This window comes from Phyllobates terribilis, unplaced genomic scaffold (genome assembly GCF_046119375.1).
Source record: "Phyllobates terribilis strain yellow unplaced genomic scaffold, ASM4611937v1 Scaffold_5__5_contigs__length_657084704, whole genome shotgun sequence".
NCBI lineage: Eukaryota > Metazoa > Chordata > Amphibia > Anura > Dendrobatidae > Phyllobates > Phyllobates terribilis.
The window spans coordinates 601,140,937-601,159,440 of record NW_027362765.1 but is presented as its reverse complement, the minus strand read 5'-3'; the positions used below and the strand labels follow the sequence as shown (position 1 = coordinate 601,159,440).

Genomic DNA, 18,504 nt, shown 5'->3' with positions numbered 1-18,504 from the left:
TGTTACATAAGTGAGAAATCCCTGATGTCTGAATGAGGCATATGTCCGGGTTGTGAGCGTATTTCACAGTCCATATGTCTTATCCGCGGGCAGTCTGGGCAATGCGAATCACATACGGACGGTGAAATACGCCGGAGCTATAGGAAAGCAGCGTGGGCCGCCTCCATCAGCTCCATAGGCTGAACAGAACAGATTCATGAATACCCAGTGATGCTTCAGCCATTCTTGTGCTCGGCTGCGGTGCGTGCGGGGAGACACTTTCACCTACACTGACTTTACTAATATGTTCCGTCATGTTCAATGAGTTTCTCTTTCCATACGGCCCCTTTAAATGGGCGGACTATGGGTCGATGATTGACGGTTTTTCCAGCCAATGCTTGTCCGCACGCCGGCGATTGCGACCACTCCCACTTCCTGTGAATCCCACGATAGGATTGGCTGAAGAAACTTCGGTCTTTCTTTCCTTCCTCCCTGAGCGAGACGGTACCAAGATGGTGAGTGTCGGTGCGCCGTACGTGTACAATCCGTGGAATATCCGCGCCATCCTGCCTCAGGCACTGAGGAGCGTGGTGTGTGGGGCTCCTTCTGGAGTGGGGAGGCTGTTGGCAGGATATTTGTGAGGGCATGTTCAGAGAGCTCCGGATAACCCGCCCTGCTGTGGGCCCGTGTGGCAGCGGCTCTGGGTGTGCGCAGCCGGTGGTGTGCCGAGCTCCGGACTGTCTCGGAAGCAGGGTTACTCGGGGCAGTGGCCGCTCCTCTGCCCAGGCCTCCATGGCTGCCTTCTCCGGGGCAGCGCTGCAGGTGGCGGCATCTCCCACGGCTAGTGTGTACAGCGGCGAAGCTGCACGGTGTCCTGCCGCATCTCTGCCCCACGGCTAGTGTGTACAGCGGCGAAGCTGCACGGTGTCCTGCCGCATCTCTGCCCCACAGCTAGTGTGTACAGCGGGGAAGCTGCACGGTGTCCTGCCGCATCTCTGCCCCACAGCTAGTGTGTACAGCGGGGAAGCTGCAGGGTGTCCTCACCCCATAGAGGCCTCAGCACTGTGTCCTGCCGCATCTCTGCCCCACGGCTAGTGTGTACAGCGGGGAAGCTGCACGGTGTCCTGCCGCATCTCTGCCCCACAGCTAGTGTGTACAGCGGGGAAGCTGCAGGGTGTCCTCACCCCATAGAGGCCTCAGCACTGTGTCCTGCCGCATCTCTGCCCCACAGCTAGTGTGTACAGCGGCGAAGCTGCAGGGTGTCCTCACCCCATAGAGGCCTCAGCACTGTGTCCTGCCGCATCTCTGCCCCACGGCTAGTGTGTACAGCGGCGAAGCTGCACGGTGTCCTGCCGCATCTCTGCCCCACGACTAGTGTGTACAGCGGCGAAGCTGCACGGTGTCCTGCCGCATCTCTGCCCCACGGCTAGTGTGTACAGCGGGGAAGCTGCACGGTGTCCTGCCGCATCTCTGCCCCACGGCTAGTGTGTACAGCGGGGAAGCTGCAGGGCGTCCTCACCCCATAGAGGCCTCAGCACTGTGTCCTGCCGCATCTCTGCCCCACAGCTAGTGTGTACAGCGGGGAAGCTGCACGGCATCCTCACCCCATAGAGGCCTCAGCACTGTCCCCTCTGGCTGCTAGAAATTAGAGTGAGTCTGGCCCTCTTCATCCTGCACGGCCTCCGGATGGAGCAAGGTAGCAGCTCTCCACAAGATGGTTGAGGACATGCAGATGTTTGGGGTCTGATCGCTGGAATCTGGGGCTTTCCTCCTAGTCATGGTCAGGTGCCCAGACTCTCCTCCATTCCTTCTGAGGTTGCTGGTAAAAGCGAAGCACAGCTGCCCCATGGGGAATAAGTCGGTTAAAATGTGCCTATCCATTTTTAACAATTAATTGTTCTGCTGATCGGTGTAGGCCCCTGTGTGTGGACAGGTCATAACTAGTGTTGAGCGAGTATATTCGGTTAACCCTTTCGCCGAGTATACTCGGTCGAGCACCGAGAATTTATAGAATGCTCGGGCTTTAAGTTTTTGTCGCTCCGAGAACATGATTTGCAGACTGTTTGACAGATTTAATACATGTGAGGAATGCTGGAAAAGCAGGCATTCCTCACATGTCTTAAATCTGTCAAACAGTTGCAAATCATGTTCTCGGAGCGACAAAAACTTAAAGCCCGAGCATTCTATAAATTCTCGGTGCTCGGCCGAGTATACTCGAGTATAACCGAACATACTCGCTCAACACTAGTGGTAACTTGTTTACACTGGAAACCCCCTTTAAGCAAGTCTGTGGAGTCGGTAAGCCAAACCTCCGACTCCTCAATTTCTACGACTCCGACTCCCTCATACATGGCTCATGTTTAAGTGATAAATTTACTGTAGCACAGATTCATCTCAGCTAAAAGTCTAGACCCTTAGATCAGGAATAGGACAGACATTTATAGGACATTTCATAACTTTCCCAAATTCTTATGAAAAAATATTCTCCACAAACTGCATTGAATTACTGTACCCAATTTATTATATATTTTAGGAGTTGGTCCATTTTATACCGACTCCACGACTCCGACTAAACAGCCCTGCCTTTAAGCATAACATTTAACGTCTAAAATGTAGTGTGAACACAGCCTTAGTGTCTATTTGGCATAGTCATCACATAGAGAGCTGCAGTAACAACTGCAGCCACTAAACAGTGCTGTGAACGGAGGTATTGTACTTCATATGCCATTTACATCTGACTGCCACTGGAGGAAGTGACTGCTGGTGGTGGAGGTACCATGCGTCAGTCCACCACTGATCCTTAGGATGGAGAAAATGGCAGATGGACAAGAGTCCTGCGAATCCATTCTCCCAAGTCGATTTGTGACCAGGAGGACTGCATCTCCTTATCTTCCAGCTCCCAATTTGATTAGCTAGGCTGGTGCTGTGTCTTTTGTGTTCATCATGCCACAATGATATTGCACCAGCCTGGCTAACCAAGAACCAGGTGGTAAGGGGATTCCCAGTGCTCACAGATTACGGACCTGGCCGATGGGCCGGAGGCCTTCAAATGGATTCCCATCTCTATAGGTCGTCAATAAGAAAGTACCGCAGAGCTCAGGAGAGATGCCAGCTGAGAACAGTCTTTACACTTGATGCTCAGTGGTCATCACAACGAAGGATCACATGGGACTCTCTAGGATTTCTACCCCTTTAATATAGCCCTAGAAGTCAATCTTGCAACTTGTCACTTTCCATTCATTTCTACCTTGCCCATTGAGGCTTAGAAGCTGGACACATCAGGATATTACGAATCATAGATAGAAAAGAGATGGAAGACAATTGACGCTTACATTTTTTTTCTTTTAGAACGACAGCGTCACTATTAGAACTCGGAAGTTCATGACCAACCGGCTGCTTCAGAGGAAGCAAATGGTAAGTCGCTCTACTCCTACAACCCTGCCTATAGCTGCATAGGAGAGATGTTTTATGGTTTTGGCTACATTCTTGCCTTATTTTGGGAGGATGGGGTAATATTACCTTAGACTGTATGCATTAGTTGCAAGGATTTTTATTGCTGCAAAGTTTTTATTAAAATCTGTATGGTGTTCTTCTTGCCTTTAGGTCATAGATGTCCTTCATCCTGGGAAAGCTACAGTCCCCAAGACCGAAATCAGGGAGAAGCTGGCAAAAATGTACAAGACTACCCCAGATGTGATCTTTGTTTTCGGTTTCAGGACTCACTTTGGTGGTGGCAAAACTACCGGCTTTGGCATGATTTACGATTCTCTAGACTACGCTAAGAAGAATGAACCCAAGCACAGACTGGCCAGGGTAATTGTCAGGAGTGGTTAAAGTTGCTTCTATCTTCAAAAATTTTGTTTACAGATATATTCACAAGGGTATGTGCTCAGGTTCAGGATTTGCAGCAGAAAACTCTGCAAATACTGGAGTGTTGGTAGGAAAAACGCTGCATAAAATCCGAAAGTTTTTGATACTTTCTTTTTCTCCACCATTTATTTAAAGTGTTGAAAAACACTGGAAGAATTGACATGTTGCAGATTTGAAACGGTTTCAAAATTGCAATGCAGAAATAAGCAGCACATGTATGAGATTTCAGAGATCGCATTCACTTTGTTGGGGCAGTAAATGCTGCATTTTTTTTTCTTTTTGTGGCAAAATGTTAATCTACCCTTGGGGTATGTGCCCACAATCAGGAAATGTTGCTGATTTATGCAGTGTCAGCAAGATGTTACAACATAGTGTATATTATTTCTAGAAATGCCATGTCCAATATGCGAGCATCTGAGGCTGCGGATCTCCTGCGGACACCTGACATGCGGCACATCTTTAACGATGCGGCATGTCAACTTCTCTTAACGGTGTCGCTAGTCTCTGCAACAGAAATTTGTCCACTAGAATGTATTGAATGCGGTAAATCTGCATGATTCAGAGAACATACGCGGATTTACCTGGGCTGAATTGTACGCAGCTAAAAATATGCTACGTCCGGATTGTGGGCACATAGCCTAAGGGTGTGTGCCCACAATCAGGAGCCGCTGCGTGTTTATGCAGCGTCAAACCCGCAGCAGTCAGATGTTACAGTACAGTGGATGGGATTTCTAGAAATTACATGTCTCTGTGCACCTATGGATCACCCGCGGAAACTGACATGCGGCTCATCATTCAGACCCACAGCATGTCCATTTTCTCTTGCGGGCCAGCATGCGGACTTTCCCCGTAGATTAACATCTATGATCAAAGTCCGCATGTGGAAAAAAAATCGCACTGCTCATTTGCATAATGAGGGTGGAAGCTGTGTGGCTATACAGCAGCGTCGGGGCCGCAGGCGGCTACGGATCGTGGGCACATACCCTTAGGGTAGAACTGTTGCACCAATTAGCCAGGTGTGGCTAGGGGGGAAAAAAATATTCTTTGCTCCATCTCTACAACCTGGTGCTCCTGCAATGTCTCATCTCATAAGACTGCTGACAACCTTTTTTAAAGCGACTCTGTCACCAAGTTTTTGCATACTAATCTGAGAGCAGCATAATGTAGAGACCTGATTCCAGTGATGTCACTTACTGGGCTGCCTGCTGCAGTTTTGATAAAGTTCTTGTTTTAGCTGCTGCAGATCTACCAAGCTCTCTGAATGCTGAACTCTGCTTTCTTTGTACACTGCATAGGCGGAAAGCTGTCAGTCTGTAATGGGGTGTAGTTCCCAGGATAGTGTGAATCCTTTTTGCCAATTCTACTTATTTATGCCATCATATAAGAATAGTCTGATTTCAGCCTTGGTTAATTGTCTTCATCCCTCTTGCTCTAGTTGTCATAAAATTTTAAGCAAATTTTGTAAGTTCAACAGATGGCATTACACCTTATATCTTGATCGGTTTAACTATCTCTCACCCTCCTGATTTCCCCCATACACAGAGGTCTTTTCCCCAAGAAAACATGCCTGCTCTTATCACAAAGGAACCAGGGCATTATACATATTGTATAGTAAGATGAGATGCCCATATACACTACAGATATTTGGCACGTCCTGTTTTATATCTTGTGTGTTTGGATACATCTAACAGTTTCCTATAAATTGGATAACTTTATGTACTTCTTATAGCATGGTCTCTACGAAAAGAAAAAGACTTCACGAAAACAGCGTAAAGAAAGGAAGAACAGAATGAAGAAGGTCAGGGGTACAGCCAAAGCCACCGTGGGTGCTGGTAAAAAGGTAAGTGTAAAGTGCAGCAGCTTGTAATGTCGCTTTAAATGTTATGGGGTCACACTAGTAACTTTTTCCAATTGATCTTGTCTTTATTCTCCCCCTGATGTACAGAAGGTAACATTTCCTATAGAGGATTAGAATGTAGTCTGCCAGATCATAGTATTTGCTTTACTTCATAAAAATGTAGTGAGGAGAACTCATTGAAGTGTAATATCAGTATTAAGTCTGGTTGGCTCTAAACCTAAAGTGCAATAACTCTAGTACGATGGCGCTCTTAATCTGTCAATTACAAGGCAAATGTCTTAATCTGCACACTTCCTCTAAATGTCCACACTCTCTTGACAGAATGAGTACATTAAACTGGCTATCTGCATCCGTGGGGTGCATTTACATTGCACAATCATTAATTAACCGCCAATTCGCTACATAGAATACTGGCGCCAGCCATTGAAATCTCGAAACAAGACGTGCTTAATTAGTAGTAGTGCTAGGCTACTTGGCTAGATTTAGCGCTTGCGTGTTTCACCGATACTCAGCCGCGTGCAAGGATACTGTCTTGAACGATCAGTGCCGCTTAGTATGCCATACAGCTTTTGGAGGAATTGTCACAAGTTCTCCTTTGCTTAAAGCTAACCGGTCCTCAGGATTTTGCTAAGTAAACTACAGACAGTGTCATATTGGGGCTGCTGCATTGATTAATATGATACCTGAGGTGAAGAAATCCGGCTTGTGGTTCTTGTATAATCTTTGCATTTTGGAGATAATTAGAGGCCGGACTGTAGGCTGGGTCTTTACTTGGTGCTCTAGGCCAGATTGACGAGATGAAACCTGCCCACAGGCCTGCCCTGAAGCACAAGTATGTTTCTCATCATAGAGACAGATAGGGGTGGCCTGTGGGCAGGTCTTATCTTGCTGATCTGGCCTAGAGCACCAGGATAAGACCCTGAGCACAAGCATCTAATTATCTGCAAACTGCAAATAAAGATTATACAAGAACCACAAGACGGATTTCTTCACTTCAGATATCATTTTAATCAGTGTAACGTCGCCAACATGACACTGCTTGTAGTTTTACTTAAAGTGAACCTGTCAATATGATTTTTCTAACTGTAAAATAAAGAAGCTAATTTCTGTCTTAAACTAAGATTCAAGACCTGGTTCACCTCATTTTTATTCTCCAAGTGATGCATTCTTGGTTCTTGCATGACATTGGGGTACATTAATGCTTAAAAAGTTTCGGTTGCAAATTGCATTACAAAATTGGCATTGGTTACATGTGGATTTCACTCTACATTGCAATGGGTGAAATCGTTGCTGAAAAATCCACCACATAAATTGACATAGTGCTGAAAAATTGTACAGCAGATCTATTCTCAAATCTCATTTAGTTTGCTGCTAATATACTTAGCTGACTGCGAATCCAATCTGGCAACCTGCAGCATGCCAGCCAGCCATGTGTGAACACTGCTGTATTGGTTCTGCTGGCTCATGTCTTGGCTAAGCCTTCATTAATCTTGTATAGTTGTGTAATATGAAGCAAATGACTTGTGAGGATTCTTTCATATTAGTGGCTGTTTTCCTATTTGGCAAGACTTAATTTCTGGCTATAGGTTTGTATGTTGTATATTGACACTTTCTGCCTTTTTATTTCACACTTTCTTGGCATTCTTCAGAAATGAAGTGATCAGGTATAGTGATTGCATGAGTGTGACAGCTATTCCCACCTCGCGCTTCATACCGTCCCATTTTAGGTTTGCATGAAACTACTGGGTCATAATCCTTGTGATTGGGTTAATATCCCAAGCTTTACATGTCTTTAGACTTGTAGTGTAATGTCCCTAAGGTCAGAAGGACATTGTCATTGTATACCACATACTTTTGGAACATAATTATGCTTGTATATGCGATGTGTGTAAATATAATTTTATACCAAATGTGTAAATTTTCAGCGTCCCTAACTCTTATGCTTTGTCCATGAAGCAGCATAAAACTGCAGCAGCGCCGAGGTCCTGTGATCTTATAACTGCTTCTTAGACGCTTAAAGAGCTCGTCCTAGCAGGAATGTTCCATATTGTAAAGTACAGCATTGTTTGTAATCTAGATTTGTTCCCTACATACAAGCAACTCCTGTCTTCAATGTCCTCTTATGTTTCTGTGAAACTACCAGAATGCATTGGCGTTTCATATGTAATGCCACATGACTTTAGTCCCTATTAGTCCTCACCCCACCCCCTCTCCTGTCACTGAAAAAGATTGTCCTCACAGACGTCTATTTCAGTGGCTGGCCTTCCCTACTTGAGTTCATTAAAGGGTTGGTTCCAAGGTCAAATATAAATCTAAATCCCTATCTATTTAGTGCCGGTAATCTAAACTATTTTCTAACCTACTTGCATTAAAAAATTCTTATTGTTTCCTATCTAACAGCATTGAAATAGCGGCACTCAATACCAAATAAAGTGCTGACCTTTTATTGAAGCGTGACATTGCTGACCCGGGCAGATGAAAACCCAGTCGGCCAACGCAGCTTTGCATGACAATATGCTTTCTCAGGGCCTTGAGAAAGCGCGTGTTCACCCAAAACAGTGTTGGCCGGGGTTGTGTAGCTGGGATTTTCTTCTGCCCGTCTCAGCAATTTACTGCTTCAATAAAAGGTCAGCACTTTATTTACTATTAAGTGCCGCTATTTTTTTGTTACCTAAATTACAACCTAGTTCTCACTATAAGCTTAGCACCACTACCTGTTTTCTTTTCTACCCACCTTAAGTGTGTTTAACCCCTTACTGACATATGTGTCGTAATAGTACAGCACATCGGGTCCCTCCCTTTGGTCACTGATCTGTACACCTGTCATGTGCCCCTAACAGCCACGGGTGGAATCATGATCCACCCATGACTGTTAACTAGTTAAATGCTGCTGTCAATCTCTTGACAGTGGCATTTAACGTGCGCTTTTTGTAAGCGCGTCACTGGCTTGCGGGTCACCGATGGGTTGGCATGACAACTCTGGGTCTGCAGGAGACTCCTGTGGTTGTCATTGCCAGATTTCGGTCAGCGCCGCCTAGTGGTTGGCACTCATAGTAAGTGAGCATTTCTGCTACACACAGGCGATCGGAGCATCGCCTGTGTATAGCAGAGGCAATCTGACAATTACAGCTTCTAGTCTCCCATGGATACTATTGAAGCATGTAAAAAAAAAAAAAAGTTTAAATCACCCCCCTTTTGGCCCACATAAACACATTTGGTATCGTCGCGTTCTTAATCGCCCGATCTATCAGTATATAAAAAAAAAAAATTAATCTGATCGGTAAACGGCATAACGAAATGGGCGATCAAAACATCCGTATCTATCCCAAATTAGTATAAATAAAGTGTCAGCTTGGCGTGCAAAGAATAGGCATTCACCCGGCCTCAGATCCCCAAAAAATGGAGACGTTACAGGTCTCGGAAAATGGCACCATTGTTATTTATAAAAAAAAAAAAAAAAAAAAATCTTTGGATATTTTTTTCACCACTTAAAAAATAATCTATACATGTTTGGTATCTACAAACTCATAATAACCTGGAGAATCATATTGGCAGGTCAGTTTTAGCATTTAGTGAACATGGTTAAAAAAAAACCTGCAATTTCACCGCACTTGGAATTTCCCCCCTTCCCCCCTTCCCCCCCCTGTTTTCTAGTACACAATATGGTAAAACTGATGGTGTTGTTCAAAAGTACAATTCGTCCCGCAAAAAATAAGCCCTCACATGGCCATATTGACCAAAATATAAAAAAGTTATGGCTCTGGGGAGGAAGAGGAGCAAAAAACGGAGAATGACCAGGTCATGACGGGGTTATTATCCATGGATGGGTGAAAACGCTGAAAAAACGCTTCTCTCTGGCAGAAAAAACGTATGTAAATCTGCATGTGTTTTTTTTCTGCAAGAGAGAGGCAAAAACGCTCTGCATCCAAATCTGCTACGTGGGCGCATAGCATTAAAGTGGAGGGTGAGAGGGTGTGTATGTAACTTGCCATTATGCTTTGAATGGGCTGTATGGGGGTATTTGCGCTTTAGTGCCAAGGATGAAGAGGAAATGTAGATTTAATGCATGTTATATGCCTTTTCTTAATATTCCTGCTTCACATTGCTATGCAATAGGTTGTTAGGTTGTAATAACTTTTTGTTTTTGTTCCTTAATATGGATAAAATAATAAATCCTTTTAAAGAGAATCTGTCATCTGACACATGCTGCGCAAACAGTGGTCAGCGTGAATAAGATCTGCCTTACTGGATCCACGAATCCAAAAAAAAAAAATGTTTTCCACAGACTTCAATGTAAAAAAAACAAACAAAAAAAACAGACAAAACCCAGCTGAGATCATTTATTTAAAAACGGGCTAAAAAGTACACACAACTCTTTTGCCAATGGATTGCTGCTGGATCACTTCTAACTGATATCTACTGGACATGTGAACATAACCAATTTTTTTAACATATTTGGCTTTCTCATTTACTACCTTTTTCAAAACCATTTCTTACCCATTTAAGTCTTGATGTACTTTAATAAATTACTCTCTAATTTTCTTTTCTTTTCCTGATGCTTTCCCAGTGAGGTTGAGACTAGTTTTCACAGGTACTTCAGTTGCGATGTAAAGCATGTTTGCATGGGGAAAAATACAGCTTTTATAGGGTATTTGATGCCCTTGTGTAACAACATGTTTAAAATGATGTTCTAATCATTCAGAGTACAGATGGCAACCATTGGGTAAAACTGCTGAGACCTCCACTGATTGCCAACACCAGGGGTCCCTTGTAACCTGTTGAAATATGGGGCTGATGGAGATGATCAAGAGTAGTAGTCTATCTCAGTCCTCCTATAGATGCATATGTGCAACCATTTCTTTATTAGAACAGGAACATGGGACCTCCTGTTCTTACTTGTTAATGGACAATAACTTGTTGAAGTTGGAATACTCGTTAAAGCAGTGTCCCCCCCAACTCCAGTCTTCAAGAGCCACCAACAGGTTATGTTTCAGGATTTCCTTAGTATTGCACAGGTGATCAAATTATCGCTTGTGCAGGTACTGTAATTATCACCCGTGCAATGCTAAGGAAATCCTGAAAACATGTTCTGTTGGTGGCTCTTGAGGACTGGCGTTGGGGGACACTACCTTAACATACCTGCATGGTATTTGATGTGCACTAAGAGTAGTATTTTTATTAGCAATGTTTGCTTTCTAAAGCACTCTATAGTAAAGATTGTTTAAGAAAAGTGACTTTTTGCTGGTCATGTCACAGATTTGGAAAAACCTAAAAAAAAATTTATATAGTCTATCATTACAAAAATTTGGTGTGGACCTCCTCTTGGAACCTAATATGTTCCTAGAGAAAGTATGACTGCATTTCTTTCTCTCCTAAGCTGCATTGCAATTTAAAGATTTGAGAGATGAGTGGATCGATTTGTGGGACTCTAGTCCAAGTCAGTTGTACCTGGCAGCTTGACAGGAGGCCCACGAATCTTACTTTCCTGCGTCTCTGGTGTGGCTTTTGATTAGCCAGGGCAGGCGTGATTTCATGTGTGCGATGTCGCACCAGGGCCACCGGAATGTAAGATTTGCAGGCCTCCCATCTAGCTGCCCAGTACTGCTGACCTGGATGCTGGACCGAAGTGCCACAAGTCCATCTGCCCAGTCTGAATACAAGTCTGTTGTCATTCTGTGCCTGGGACATGGTGAGAGTGCGATGCAAATATACTCTTCAAAGAGGATGATGGCTTCAACCCTAGTACCAACTATTAAATGTAGCAATCCTAAAGTCAATGAACACATTCAAGTCCTCTTAATCCACATGAGGTGGGTGGTCACATGCCCGCATGTAACTGTTAAGCAATCTTGGTGTCGCTCACGGCTGATTAGTCTTGCCCAGCTTTTCTCAATAGAAAATAGAATTGAGAACAGTACAGGAGTCTAGTGGGCACATGTCCGCAAATATGGAGATCTTATTCATGTGCTCATGTTACTGTCCCCTTCACGAGGATCAGAGGACTTGTGACTGTGCATCACACACTGTCACGGTGACTGCAGACTTTTCTTCTAAGATCAAAGAACTCGTTACAGAATGTGAGGATGAGTGCCTCAATTTGCATGCGGCCTTTTAGCATGTTTGCATGTGTTCTCCCTCCGTCTCTTAATGCACCATCTTCATTTTAAAAGTTTATTTTTAGTTTCCTAAACTTATAGCGACAGTGCCTGCTAACATTGAGTTTGACTGAAATATGTGAGGTATTCTTGGGTCTGTGACCCATAGCTGGTTCTAGATTTCTTGAAGTCCTAATTTTTCACTAGATTTCCCGTATACGCAATCTTAAGATTGGTTGTTAAAGTGGTTATCCACCCTTGGACAATTTTCTCCCCCCCCCAAAGCATGTTTTTTTGGTCTACAAATAACTTTGTTCAGTAAGTTTCACTAAAAATGTTGCCATTTGACCTTTGTAGCTGGTGTTTAAGTAAAAAAAATGGCCCCTAAAGGTGGCAACCTCATTTTAAATAGGAGTATTGCACTTGTTTACTACTGTCTAATTCTACCCCAAGGGCAATGTTGTGATGTTCATAGTCCTTTTAAAATGTACTTTGATTTTAAACTTTATTTTCATTATTTTTTCTTACAGAAGGATTAAAGGATCCAAAGATTGTCTGCATGAAGATTGTACTTCAGTCCTGGACCTTGTAATAAAATGTATAAAAATCAGTGTCCATGTATGTATGTTTGTTTAGACCAGGTCTGCACAACATGCCATCTGTCGAAGGTTGTTCGGCCTGCACAGCTTTCCAGGATGCGACTGCTCCTCCTTCCTCTATTTGAGTCTTTTAGATGTGAAAACATTTGAACACTGTAGCCCCGGGACTAAGGCAGAGGAGCATGCGTCAGCGCCATCCCCGACATGCACGCTGCTGACGTTATCACAGGCACCAAGGAACCCTAGATTAAATGTTTTATCATTGTGGATAAGGGAGGTTAATGTTATTGTGAGGGCACATAATGGGGTGAGGGGTAGACAATTATGAAAAGGGGCATAGTTTTGCTAGAGGCGATGGGGTTTTACTTTAAAGGAGCACTGGGGGTATTTTGCAGAGGAGCAGGGTGTGGTGTTATGCAGAGCGTCTGTAGCGCCCCGAGGGCTCAGCCGCTACAGGGGTATTGCACCTCAAACCAGAGGTGTGATATCCCACTCCCGGGTAAGGATGGAGTGTGGACCAGGGCTCGATTAGCTGCATGCATCACACACACCCCATTTCCGAGGGACAGCTCAACGGTGCTCCCATTAGACAGAAATGCAGGCACGACAGAATCTGTCCCTGGCTGGAGTGGGGAGGGGGGAGGAAAACCCAGTGATGTAGGAGCAGAAGGGGACGGTCTCTGGGCATAGGTAGGAGCCCATTGGTTGCAAGTCACCTGGGCTCATACACAGAGAGGGAGGTATATAAGGTGGGCACCATCTTAGGACAGTAGTCAGTTCAGTATGAGAGAGGAAGTGACAGAGCAGGGCATCTGTGGAGCTCTGCTCCGGAGGCGGGCCTAGCCTGTGAGGCCAGAGCCAGCAGAAAAGACAGGAACAGAAAGGAAGAAAGGAACAGAACACCAAGAGAGGCCCAGAGACACTAAGGCAGAAGGAACCCCAAAGGCCCAGGAGATTGCGGGTGACGGGTTGGCAGAACAGGGTACCGGATCCCAAGTTGGTGGAGGCGACTAATCCTCAGCCAAGGACCGGTGGTCGCGATCATATCTTGGTGCGACCCCTCACTACACCTGCTAGAAAGGCATACCACATAGGGTCAGGGAGGTGAGCACGAAGCCCTCCCAAGAGAAGGCCCGCGGGAGCTGGACAGACGTAGTGTCACTGGTGGGGCACGGCCAGAGAAAGGATTAGAAGGGAGTCCTGTGACACTCTGGAATTGCCTGGGGGTTGACCGAGCCCCCTGCCTGGTGGACGCAGCACGGCTTGGGCAGTCATTGCCCGCGGAATGACTTGGGACATAAAGAACTGTGAGTAAAGAACTTGAACTGCAACCCCACGTCTCTGTGCTTCATCGCCGCACCATCACTCCCATCATCCACATTCTCTGCCCTGGGGCTGCACTCTTCCCGTGGGGAGTCGCACTACCTCAGCTGCATACACCATCAGCCCCAGCGGTCTGCCTTGCAGCGGCGGTCCGCACTGACCACAAGCCACGGGTGGCGTAGTCGGACAATTAACCTAAAACCCATAAAAGACTGCCACTGGTTTGACCACCCTGAGCCACGGGACCGGGTCGCCGCCACGGAGACTACAACCCCCCAGAGACCTGGTTCCGGGTATCCCACACACGTGCGCAAACGCGGCCCAGGGGGCGAGTCACGTGCATGTGTTGTTGCAGTGGGGAGAATATTTTGTGCAGGAAGCACAGTGACACTTAGGGTTTGCTCACACGAGGCTGGAGTACCATAATTATTTATGGGGCAGCATAATATCATTATGCTGCCCCATAAATATATATTGTGTGACTTCAGCCTTATTCAGGGGCAAAGTATGCTTGCTATTTTTTTATTTATGGAACAGCATAATGATGTTTTTAAGGGCACCATGTCGGGAAGTCTGCAGAGACTAGCTCTGGGCATGAAAACTAATCATGGCGTCTGTTACATGGAGACAAAGGGATGGGAACAACTTCAATCAGGGAAGATGTCAAATAGAGGGTACCTAGAGGTAAATGTTTTTGTGATCCTGTGTCTCATCAGTGCTGTGGTTCTTGTATAGTCGACATCTGACTGTTAACTGCAAGTATCTCCTTTCCTTTGTTAATAACTTAGCGACGTTTGCAGTATATAGACGTCATGGAAGGGAAGGACTTCCGACCGATGAGGTGTATATAACACATCATGGCGATTTCCGCTTGGTATTCAGCGAGCATCTCAGCTGACACCCGGCTCACTGCTCCCTGCAGTTTAGCCTGCTAAATGCTGCAATCAATAGAAGCCAAGGAGAAGGGAGCTCCTCTCCCCTCCGATCAGTGTCTTCGCGAGGGTCCGATCGTCGTCATGAATACATCCGAGTCACTAGGCTACGGCAAGCCCTTTAGACCTTGTGCAGAGCATGGTCTAAGGGGCTTGTGTCAGTGCAGCACTGACAGTTATAAAGCATTACAATGCTTTATAACAGTGATCAGAGTAGTGACAGTCCCATAGAGGGACTAAGTAAAAAAAAAAAGTGAATATTTTTTTTAAAAATCACAAAATAAAAAAATATTGTACCCATAAATTAAGTTTTTATGTAAAATAAGCAAAAAGTACACATATTGGTATTGCTGTGTCCGAAACGACCCAACCTATAAATGTCGCCCTTTCTTTTTATACGGTGGTCACTGAAGGGGTTATCTATGCTTTTTCATCATACTGACTAACAAAAAGTGGAACAAAACGCAATCAAAAAGGCGACTGTAAATAAAAATGGAAATTATCTTGTCCCGCAAAAAAAAAAAAAACTACCATACAGCTCAATCAGTGGAAAATTAAAAGCTATAGCAAAAATATTTATTTCTGTTTAAAGTTTGTGTAAAAGCGCCAAAATATAAAGATATAAACGTTTATCGCTGTAATCATACTTTCACCCCCCCCCCAAAGAATAAAGCTTCCTTATCAATTTTACCACACGCGGAACGACATAAAAAAAAAAACAAAACCCAAAAAATGCAATTCCTGAATTGCTGGTTTTTGTTCATTCTACCTCCCAAAAATCAGAATAGAAAGCCATTAAAGTCACGTGTCCGAAAATGGTACCAATAAACACGTTAAGTCGTCCCGCAAAATACAAGCCCTCACAAGACTTGGCAGAAATATGGAAAAAACTATAGCTCTCTAAGTATGGCGGTGCAAAAAGCGTCTTTTAGTTTGTGACAGCAGCCAAACATAAACTACATACACTAGTGGCCAAAATTGAGGCAACACCCTCCAAGATTTATGAATTTTTGCCAATACAAATCCAAATTTCATGAATGTTTTTGATTTCACAGTAAAGTAGAAAGTAGAAATAACAATCTCTTATAGAAACACAATATTAGCCGGAAACCTGTTCATTTGTCAACAAATTGGACACTATTGTCACTCAGATGACTGTGGGAGAAAAGCCATTTATTTGTCTTATTTTTCATATCTAAAATGTTAATACTTAGTTGGATAGCCCTTTGCCTTGATAGCATGCCAAGTAGATGCCAGGCAGTTATCTACCAGTTTGTTTAAATCAGATGGTGTGATATGAAACCATGATTTGATGATGGCTGCAATGAGTTCCTGCTTGTTTGAAGCCTGCTGTTTTGACACTGCTCTTTTGAGCCGAGCCCAGATATTCTCAATAGGACATTTTTGTCCTTGAACCAAGAGAGACATTTTTTAGCTGTATGGCATGGGGCTCCATCTTGCTGAAAAATAAACGGTGTCCCTTCACCAAATACATCACGTGCCGAAGGAATGAGTTTAGGCTGAAGGACTTCCTTGATGTACTTTTCAGCATTAACTGTTCATTCAATTACCGGCAGCCTACCAACTGCATCTCTGGACATGCAGCCCCATACCATAATACTCAGAGGAGGCTTCATGGTGGGTACTGTATGCTCTGGCAAGCAAACCTCTCCAGGTCTTTGTCGAACGTAGCGGACACCGTCGCTGCGAAAGATGGATATGTGTGTCTCATCGCTCCATAAAACATTTCTCCATTGTTCAATGGTCATTTTAGAATGTTCTTTGGCCCACTGCAGACGTTTCTAACGCTGTGAGGCATTCAAAAATAGCTTTTTACGTGGTATTCTGGCTCTTAACCCCGCATTTACCATTTGTCGACAAACCGTCCGATAAGACATGGTCACTCCAGTGTTGACAAACTCCTTGTTGATGTCAACAGCAGTTGACTTCCTGTTATTTAGAACGATTCTATCAGTCTGAGGAGTTGTAGCCTTCTACCTTCCTCTGTCTGGTTTATTCTATCGAGCCAGTCTCTAGAAACCGCTTACACACTTTGAGAACACTGGCCGTAGAGATCCTGTTTCCAATTTGTGCTGCAATTTCCTGGTGACCACTTCTGTCTAATACTGCTGGCACAATATCGGTCTTAAATCACACCCAGGTCACTATAAACAAACATAGACTACATAATCGCAGAAGAGGGCGTGTGTTCAAGTATGTCAATGAAAACTTTCATTAAATATTGGTGAAAAACTGCAGGTGTTGCCTCAATTTTGGCTACTAGTGTAAATCTGATATCGCTGTAATCAGACCGACCCGAAGAATAAAATCGTCTAATCACTTATACTGCACGAGAAACTGTGAAAATTGAAACCAACTTTTGACCTGCTGTTCTATGCTGAGTGCTTTCTGTGTAAGTCTCTAAAATATGTGATTCAGATGGAAACCCCAAACAGAAGATACCCTATAAGTAGGCAGATGGAGGCACTGAATGCGGTATGGCCTATGAGCCAGCGTTATCCGTCTTTTTAGGTGTGCATGATGGCGTGGTGCGCCACATTTTTGTGCACTGCTGAACAGGATAAATGTGATCTGTTAAGTAAAATGTTCCCAATAAAAAGCTTCAACTCAATCCACAAAAAAAGCAAGTCCACCACTTAGATCCATGATCTGGTAAAGGGAATCTCAGGTCCCCTGTGCCCCCAGAACCACCAGCAGTTGTTTGTTTATCTAATTACCCTGCTTAACAGTCCCTGTATTACATTAGAAATACTGTTTCTAAAGATCTGTGTGTGTAAAGTACGTTTATAATATGTTAATTAGGCCTTTTGACTAGTCCAGGGGACGTTGGTGTCCCCAGATTAGTCTGCCCACTTAGCCCCTGTGGGCGTAATAACATAACTTGCCTTGCGCACGTGTGTGACTTCGTACCCTCTCATCATTGAGCCACTGAGTCCGGGTGTACGCGTGCCGGCTTCAGAGAGGCACACTGCTCCTGATCGGAATCCGCTTCCCTTCTGTGCTTTGGACTGTAACTCAAAAATAGTTTTCAACCACAAAAGGGGTATCCGTGTACTCAGGAGAAATTGCACAAGAAGTTTTTGGGTCTTTTTTTTTTTTTTTTTTTTCTTTTTCTTTTTCCGTTGCCCATTGCATTAATTCCTGTAAAGCATCTGAATGGTTAATAAACTTCTTGGATGTGGTTTTGAGCACCTTCTGGGGTGCAGTTTTTAGAACTGTCACTTATGGTTATTTTCTGTCATATAGATCCCCAAAGTCACTTAAAATGTGATGTGGTCCCTTAGAAAAAAAACATGGTTGTGAAGACACGGGGTTTTCCGTGGGCAGAAAACTACTCGGACAACATAGGGTGATGGTAAACAGTGTGGCAATAATTTATTGAACCAGCAGCAATCGATAACATATAGAACAGTCCCAGCAAATAAACGAGATGGTGCAAAATTACACAGTCTCACTCTTCTTCTGACCTGCCGGGATTAGAGTCGTGAGATATATGGCCAGGTGACCTGATTGTCCCAACCTGGTTTCTTCACATCGTCTGAGTTCAGCAATGGTCAACGTAGCAGTTCTGTATGTTTTCAGCCAGGGCTGTCGTCCCTTAGGCTCTCCTGTAGTGTCTCTCTGAAGAGACTCAGAGACCCCCTTTTTTATAGTTCATATTTGTCAGTTCAAGCCATCATTCACAGATCAAAGGTCAGGGATCATGATCTTCGTTTACAATGCTCAAGTATCTATGGCTCATCCCCTAATGTTGACTAGCAACCACCCTACAATGGTATTTAATGAACTTGTCTAGCAAACATCCATTGTTCAGACTCCCTGTATGG

At 44.3% G+C, this 18,504-nt stretch overlaps 1 protein-coding gene across 3 annotated transcripts; it reads left to right on the top strand.

Moving 5' to 3' along the window:
- The first annotated feature begins 404 nt into the window (after nucleotides 1-404).
- On the top strand, nucleotides 405-12,412 carry RPS24 (ribosomal protein S24). 3 transcript variants are annotated; one of them, XM_073686030.1, is made up of 7 exons: nucleotides 405-494; nucleotides 3,328-3,393; nucleotides 3,583-3,792; nucleotides 5,579-5,689; nucleotides 7,357-7,371; nucleotides 10,275-10,298; nucleotides 12,333-12,412. In XM_073686030.1, the coding sequence occupies exons 1-5, from the start codon at nucleotides 492-494 to the stop codon at nucleotides 7,360-7,362; spliced, it is 396 nt and encodes a 131-aa protein (XP_073542131.1). In that variant the 5' UTR covers nucleotides 405-491; the 3' UTR covers nucleotides 7,363-7,371; nucleotides 10,275-10,298; nucleotides 12,333-12,412. The 3 variants fall into 3 exon arrangements, with proteins under 3 accessions (XP_073542131.1, XP_073542132.1, XP_073542130.1); XM_073686031.1 differs by lacking the exon at nucleotides 7,357-7,371; XM_073686029.1 differs by lacking the exons at nucleotides 7,357-7,371; nucleotides 10,275-10,298.
- The last annotated feature ends 6,092 nt before the right edge of the window (nucleotides 12,413-18,504 follow it).